Below are 8,074 nucleotides of genomic sequence, written 5' to 3'. Positions count from 1 at the left end.
AGAAAAATACTTCCAGACATTCTGAGTGATGCCTGTCTTCTTCAGCGTCACTAAAACATATTTTATTTTTTTTTTGTTAGGAGAATGGAATTGGCCAAGTTCATATGAATGGAAATGTCTTGAAGTTCAAGTTTTGAGCCACGTGTCCATGATATGTGGAAGGAACTCAGTCATGGATTTATTCTTTGACAAAATCTGACTTTTCATTGTCAGAAACGTTCGATAAATACTGATTCTTTTGTGTTGGAAGTTACAATGTTACCTTATGATACTTTCCACCAGAAACAACAAAAGTTATTTCAGTGAAGGTTAGACATCCAGGTAATGAGAAACAGTCACTGAAGCAATTGGATGTACAGTATCTTTAAAACTGTCAGACGTTTCAAGTAGCATCCACTTTTTACTGTCAGTAATCTATAAAAATGGTTCTGGATTTTTCGGTTGTCAGTCGTCATCTTCTGTCACTTTCCTCCACAGCCCGCCACACAGACACTGCCGTGCCCACCGCTGGTCCCACGCCTTCTGGGCTGACGTCTTCGCAAAGGACTTCAGTAGGGAGGTGGAGGAGCACCTGGGGAGGAAGCACAGCAAATGTAACAGCTGTCAACTGCAAGATGTCGGTTTGCTTGAGGAATGAATCCACTCTACTAACACTGACTGTATACAAATGTTTCGTAACAGCAGGGTTCTAGCCAGCTCAATTTTTTTCCCCTCAGCCCAGGTTCATGATCGGACCCGCGGGAAGAGTGGCCACAATGTAGGGGTGGTCTTGGAAAAATTTTAGATTTTCAATCCTTTATAAATGTGATTTGGAGGGGATGAGAGTTGTTCTTTGGATATTATTACATTTTTGTCAACTGTGTCCGTCAAGGTTGACGGATAGGTTCAAACATTTTTTCTTCACAAGCCATAAAGTTCCTGCAATATTGAACATAAAGTGAATTACAGTATATATCCCTTGAGGTGAAAATATGAGTTCCTCACCTGCTGCACTGCTTGACGTCCTCTGCAGGTGATACGCCCAGGTGTACCCTGCGCACCACGTCGTGTGACAGGTGTTCACCTCCGGAGCGCCACATCGGGTCAGACGACGGGTAGGACATCATGTGGGGCATGGTCTGGCTGGGTGCACTGCGCAGGGTGGGAAATGTTGGACATCATTGACGATGAGTTAAAGGGAAAACTATATTTTTCTATGAAACAAGTTTAAACTGCAATATCCAGCACAAGGGGTTAAAGAGACCATCTACATCAGGGCATTACAACCATCCCTTAACAGCGACAGGGGGCGCCACAGACTTTCTGCAACCTATGATCCACTGCTCGCGGAGTCAAGTGTGTTATCTGCGTGATGTCACGGAAGCAGTGGATTGCTCATTCCTTGACAAAGACTGGAGTTGTACAGTTAAAAATTTGGATAAGTCCAATTTCCTGTGTTGAAAATTGCAGTTCAAACTTGTTTCATAATGACTTCAACCAACACAGATGAACTTTCAACTTGAAGATAGTATTTATAATTAATGATTAATTAATGATTTTCCTAAAATAAAGCTATGTGTACGTGCTGATGACATACTTCCCAACTTGCACCAGGATTGGCTGTTTGCTCTGGGGTCGTGCCATTATTCCCTCGGCGGGGGGTGGAGAGTCCAGGTTAGGGACCAGCATCCGACTGGGCAGCAGACAGCACTCATCAACTAACGAGTCATCCCAGTCTGGGGACAGAAAAAACAAAAGTCAATCACAACCCTAACCCTAACTTTAACCCTAACCTTAACCCTAACCCTAACCCTAACCCTAACCCTAACCCTAACCCTAACCCTAACCCTAGCCCTAACCCTAACCCTGCCCCAACCCCAACCCTAACCCTAAGTCTTGGAGGTCTCAATATGTAAACCTTATCAAGATAATTCATCTAAGGTTCTAACCCTTTTCGAGTCAATATCATGTTTTCACACACACACACATGCACACGCACGCACACGCACACACACGTATGCACACACACACACACACACACACACATGCATGCATGCACACACACACACACGCATGCACACACACACACACAAACATATGCAAACACACAGAGAAGGACTCACACACTATCGCTGCTATATACAGAAACCTACCAATGGAGAGTCTCTCCTCCTTGGCGCACATCCATGCCTTGGTGAGCAGCTTGAACAGCAGCTGCAGGCTGTCCAGGTTATCCGAGGTCGCCGTGAAGACAGGCAGACAGCTGGACTTGATCAGGCCCCAGATGCGAACCATGACCAGGAGTTCTCGTAACATCTGTAGAAACTGGGCGTCACGAAGAAGGGTGGACCCAACTCGGTTTGGCATACCTGAAATGGGACAGAGGATAGGGATGGTTTGATTGATTGCTGACCCTTCTAGTCTATACCTTACTGTTCCATACTGACCTTGCTGTTCCATACTGACCTTGCTGAGTGGGCAGCAGTGACAGTGTGACCTTGCTGTTCTGTGCTGACCTTGCTGTTCTGTACTAACCTCCCTGTGTGGGCAGCATAGACAGTATATGAACGACCTTGCTATTTTACACTGACAGTACAAGGACAACCTTGCTGTCCTATACTGACCTTGCAGTGTGGGAACAGAGACAGTATGACCTTGCTGTTCCATACTGACCTTGCTGTGTGGGCAGCAGTGACAGTGACCTTGCTACTGACCTTGCTGTGTGGGCAGCAGAGATAGTATGACCTTGTTACTGACCTTGCTGTGTGGGCAGCAGAGACAGCAGGTATAGCGTGAAGTCGCCCACCCACTGGATCAGCTGCTGCAGCGACTGAAGCGTCGCCGGCTCGATCACAAACTCCTTCGTCTCCAGGTTTATCATGACCTTGTCTAAATCTGTCTCTGTGGAAAAAAAAGGGAAACAAAATTTTTTGTTGCAAACTCTTGTACATTTTCAGAGGCAAATCATGTGGCTGAGAGTGGTTACCCGGTACTATCTGTCTTTGAATATTTGTTTATATTTTTACTCCTTTTCCTTCACACACCACAAATTTCCTGAAATTGACGGAAAAAATGGGTGCTGGCTAGAGACCTGTCTTGGTAAAATCTACAATATAACAGTTCCTACCTGTACTTTTGCTACAGAGAACAGCAAGTTTCTCTGCCGGACCACGATCCTGACTCCCGAGCTGTGTCGGTCGCAGGAGGGCTTTCAGAGACGAGGAGATGGCATTCAGCAGGAGCTTGGCGTAACAATCAGCTGACTTTCCTCCACCGTTATTGGTCAATCTGGGGGGATAGTAACATGATGTAACACCATTATTGGTCAACAGTCAGCTGACTTTCCTCCGCCGTTATTGGTCAATCTGGGGGGATAGTAACATGATGTAACACCATTATTGGTCAACAGTCAGCTGACTTTCCTCCACCGTTATTGGTCAATCTGAGGGGACAGTAATGTGATTGGTCAACAGTCAGCTGACTTTCCTCCACTGTTATTGGTCAATCTGTAAGACAAAATCTGGTATGACTCAAAAGAGCCACCTAGTGAGTGCTCTCATCACTGCAGCCACAAACAGCATTGCAATGGCGCATGGACATTTCATTTCTTTTTTCTGAGATAAAAACTTTTGAGATGTTCCCAACCTATTCATTTTCTTCCCAAGCCAATTTTAACTACAAACCATGATGAGTTACGCTGTTGTTGATTGCACAAAACATCACAATTCCTTCTAGGATAACAAGAGAACATTTGATCGTGTCCCCACCTGTACAGCGCAGCCTTGATGGCCACAAACCTAGTGAGGTGGATCTGCTGCAGCGCAGGGTTCTGCTGGTGATAGTTGTCTGTCAACTTGTCAATCACAGATTCTACCATCCCTGGTGCCACCACTAGTAACACATCCCAACAGTCCCAACCTGATAGCTGTGGAAGGATATAAAGATATGGCAATCAGAGATGGCAGACCTCACTTCTTCAATCAGGAAAGTTAGGGATATATTTTCAACTCTACTAGTCTTTGTCAAGGATTGAGCAATCCGCTGCTTCCGTGATGTAACGTTATGCAGATAGCACAAGTGACTCGGAGAGCAGAGGATTGTAAGTTGCAGAAAGTCTGTGGCACCCCCCGTCTTTGTTGCTCATTCCTTGACAAAGACTGGATTTTTACGGTCGAAAATTTGGGTAAGTCCAATTCATAATGACTTCTACCAACACAGATGGACTTCAGACACTCACCATGCAGTACTCCAGTGAAGTGTGACATAATCAAGCTCAGATCCTCACCATGCAGTGAGACCAAGTGTCTGATCGGCTTGTGATTTCATGTGTAAGTGACTAATGTAATCATGTGTTTACCATACAGTACTCCAGCAGTGAGACCACGTGTCTGATCGGCAGTGAAGGGTCAACGTTCTGGGTCAGCGACGGGGTCAGGCGGAACACGTACAGCCGACCACCGGGGTCAACTCCCATCATGCCGCAGCAGGTACCGGACAGCTCGCAGCAGGAGAGGTAGCGGAACAGCGAGAGGCGCTGTCGCTTGGCAACCGTCTCCTCCAGACCGCGCTGCCACGAGTCCAGACTGAACATCGCCAGCGTGTGCAGGGTCAATCTGCAGGGCAAAGTTACAAGACAGTGTTAGAAATACCCATCTGCAGTCTGCATTTTAAAGAGAATTTTTCAATATTGCAAAAGAAAAATTAAGCAACCTGCAATTTTGCAGACTGAAAAAATCAGACTTGGGGTTCAATGGTGTTTAAGAGCTTTTATGTTTACTACTGACTCAGTAATATACACTTGTAGTTTTGCAATATGTTTGCCAACATGCAGTTTTATATATGCCATGGGTTTAGATCCGGACTTTTAAGTGTGTATTTCCAGAAAGTATTTCCGAATTGTAAAACAAAACCGTACCTCTGTACCAAGTGGATGTTCCCATCCTGGAATGCTATTGCCAGCGCACTGCCGTTGAAGAACTTTGTGTCATAACCCTTACTCTCTATCAGGTTACTGGATTGCACCTGGAGAAATAACAAAAAATTCTGTTTCCTCTTCTACTTCTCCAAACCAATATGGTCAATGACCTGAACCAGTCGTCTGTCACCATGGTAACTGGTGTTGAATTACCTCATGTTGCAATTTTTTAACAGGAGGGATTTAGACTCATGTCCCCACATGTGTGAATGTGTTTGAGTATGAATTAACAGAGCAGACCATATGCGAAGGTAAACATTATGCATTTGCTTTGCAAATGTTACCTTTCTAGTGTGATGAAATAAATTAATAAATAAGACAGTGCCGTACCGGTAACTTGGGTACGGCTAGTGCTGTAACAAGCGGTCGATCAGCGATGGTTGTAAGGGAACCCCACTTCACCGCCATGGGCTGTTTCCCTGCAGGAGCAGCAGGCTGGAAGATCTTATGGAGCGTGACCGGTTCATTCCTCAGGCCCCAGACCTCAATGGTGCTGGAGTTGGTCCCTGATACAACAACCACAACCTGCTCTACACCTGCAAGAAGGTAGAATGAGTGAGTGAATGAATGGATGGCAATGAAAAGCAGGCTATGAATAAACAAAGGGTCAAACAGACAAACAAATAAACACACTACCTTCCCGATGCTCAAACTTGACGTGCGTGACGTTGGTGTATTTGTCCTTCTTGTTGGGGTCCACAGCGCAGCGTAGGAAGAAGCTGGGCAAAGGTTCGATGTGCATGGTGCATTTCTCATTCGCGTTACTCAGCTTTAGTTTGTAAAACTTCACCGGGGACATGCTGTTTCCATCCGACAACGCGATGATCACGAAACCTAGAATAATGATAATAATAATAATAAATTATCATGAAAGTTCATCTGTGTTGGTAGTTACATGTTTAGAGTTAAAACTTTAGATCCAAGACAAAAAGTTCTCTTAACTAGTCTAAGAGCTTTTGACCAGTCAATAATAGCTCTAGGTGAGAGAACTTTTAGTCTTGGATCCAAAGTTTTAACTCTAAACAGTCAAATAATAATAAATGGTTTATTGGTCAATCATTCCCCGTGCAATCACAGCCTTTTATACTATAGTCTAGAGCTAAATTGATGCAGGGTTTACAATCACATAATACAATATATAATGACAGATATAACATATTTGCTCCACACATGTACACTTTTGTGGAACTGTTGCAAGGGTTTGTGTGGCTGCCATTCGGTGCCACCAGGGTGGAGTGAGGAAAGTCGTGTAAAGTGCCTTTCCCAAGAGCACAACATCGGGGCACATGTCCAGACATGTCTCGGGTACAACTTGGGTACAAACCTTTCACGGTGAATGCGGCGTCCGCTACCACAACACGAGAACGCACGTTGCCCAAACATTCGCTAACGGTTGTCGGCGTTCCTTCTTTGCTCAGTGCAGTGATATACACCATACCAGTCGCTGTTACAGCCACCCAGCCGTTACAGGCCTTCCCTCCAAACTCTGAGAGAGACGGCGTGTAACTCTGGTGCGTGATTTTCTCGTTGAAGACAGTAGAGTTCATGTTCATGTTGTTCAAGGTCAGACGACCTCCGACATGGAGCCACTGCAAGGTCACGATCTCCTCTCCGTCAAGGTCAACTGAGGTCACCAGGTGCCAATCATTCACCAGGTAGTCCTTCATGGACCAGAGCTTCACCTCACCAAACCTGGGGAAAGGGAAAGATCCTTGTGACAAATTAGACAAAATGATCTTACTGATATATATATCGCTCGCTCGCTGACACTCACTCACTCACTCACTCATTACCTCACTCACTCACTCTCTCTCTCACACTCTCACTCACTCACTCACTCACTCACTCACTCACCCACTCTCTCTCTCTCTCACTCCCTCACCTCTCAGCAGACAGCAGCTGTGTGCCTGATGGGTCCCACTCTAACGCCACGATGTCCTCTCCATGCTGTGTACTGAAGCTGTGCACGTCCCAAGGTCGGTCAGGGTCAACCACATGGATAGGGCGGACCAGTGAAGGGTCAGTCCACGGACCCTACAGTGTATCAATATTCTTATTCAAAACACAATTTGGTATTCTACTCTACTATGTTGCAGTAACACCTCAGAACCTTAAAGAGTGCTAGCCATGGACTACTATCTACTATAAAGGAACCGTGACAAGATACCTTTAAGTTTGACCCAGTGCTGACGTCACACTTCTAAGAAGCCATGTGACAAGCTTCACTGGGTCAGTCTACTGAGGAAGACCAGAGTGACTGGTCAAAAGCTCTAGGGGAGAGATTTTTATTGTGTTGGACCAAAAGTTTTAACTTTAAACAATAGTAAACATACAATAAAGGAGGTTATAACATAGCCTTCCAACAGCACGTACCTGTACAGGTCCTGCAAACGCTAGGATGTTCCTACATGACCAGGAGCAGACATACGGAGTGGGCAGGACGTAGGACCTGACCTGGTCATGTTTCTCCCAATCACTCACATACACCACGTCCATGGCTGCGCCTCAGAAACTGAAACAGTAATATTGTTACTCACACTCTCTTACTCTCACTCACTCACACACATACACACACACACACACACACATGTACACACAAACACACACACGTAAACAACGTCCATGGCTGGCATTCAGGGTCACTCTTGCTGAAACAGTAATGTTGTTACTTCTCCCAACTCACTCACTCACTCATTTATACACACACTCACACGAACTCACTCACTCTGGTACTGGGGATGAAACAGTATATAGATAATTTCTTGTAGGATGTAAGATGTAAGGAGATGACGACTTTGATTTTAATTGTCATGTCCTTATATTATGTACCTTATTGTCCTTGGTGCCTTCAAGGACTAAAGTTATCAACCCAGGACCAACTTTATTATATTCTAAACATTGTCAAAATCAACAACGATTTTTAATACATACTCATTCAAAACAAACCAAATCAAGGGGGACACAAAGAGAGACATATATTACTATCTTATTATGTAAAAACGAATAATTACACTTTGTCATTCGGAGCTTACTCAAAACTATTATAAGAGCTTACCTTTTGCACCAAAAGTAGCTCAAATCTCATCCAGAAATAGCGGAAAATGTGAACAAAAAATACCA

At 44.7% G+C, this 8,074-nt stretch overlaps 1 protein-coding gene across 1 annotated transcript; it reads right to left on the bottom strand.

Annotated features, from left to right (window-relative positions):
* Positions 1-41: 41 nt before the first annotated feature.
* LOC109473139 (mediator of RNA polymerase II transcription subunit 16-like) lies at positions 42-7,450 on the bottom strand. The gene is made up of 14 exons (XM_019773034.1): positions 7,328-7,450; positions 6,837-6,988; positions 6,279-6,646; positions 5,591-5,788; positions 5,285-5,490; positions 4,895-5,001; positions 4,337-4,592; positions 3,747-3,904; positions 3,107-3,267; positions 2,737-2,880; positions 2,133-2,348; positions 1,577-1,715; positions 985-1,131; positions 42-571 (listed from the first exon to the last, which is right to left on the bottom strand). Exons 1-14 carry the CDS (start codon positions 7,448-7,450, stop codon positions 445-447), a joined length of 2,502 nt encoding a protein of 833 aa, XP_019628593.1. The 3' UTR covers positions 42-444.
* Between the last annotated feature and the right edge of the window lie 624 nt (positions 7,451-8,074).

This window comes from Branchiostoma belcheri, unplaced genomic scaffold, assembly GCF_001625305.1.
Source record: "Branchiostoma belcheri isolate BF01 breed outbred unplaced genomic scaffold, Haploidv18h27 scaffold29, whole genome shotgun sequence".
NCBI lineage: Eukaryota > Metazoa > Chordata > Leptocardii > Amphioxiformes > Branchiostomatidae > Branchiostoma > Branchiostoma belcheri.
The sequence above is the reverse complement of the archived record's forward strand: the minus strand, read 5'-3'. Positions and strand labels throughout refer to the sequence as shown.

Excerpts from the sequence above, each read along its gene's own strand:
- LOC109473139 (XM_019773034.1), bottom strand. The coding sequence starts at position 7,450 with ATGGACGTGGTGTATGTGAGTGATTGGGAGAAACATGACCAGGTCAGG. Across the intron at positions 3,268-3,746 it reads ATCAAGGCTGCGCTGTACAG|ATTGACCAATAACGGTGGAG; the intron begins GTGGGGACACGA and ends CTATCCCCCCAG. Across the intron at positions 2,349-2,736 it reads TCTGCTGCCCACACAGCAAG|GTATGCCAAACCGAGTTGGG; the intron begins GTCAGTAACAAG and ends GTCCCATTTCAG.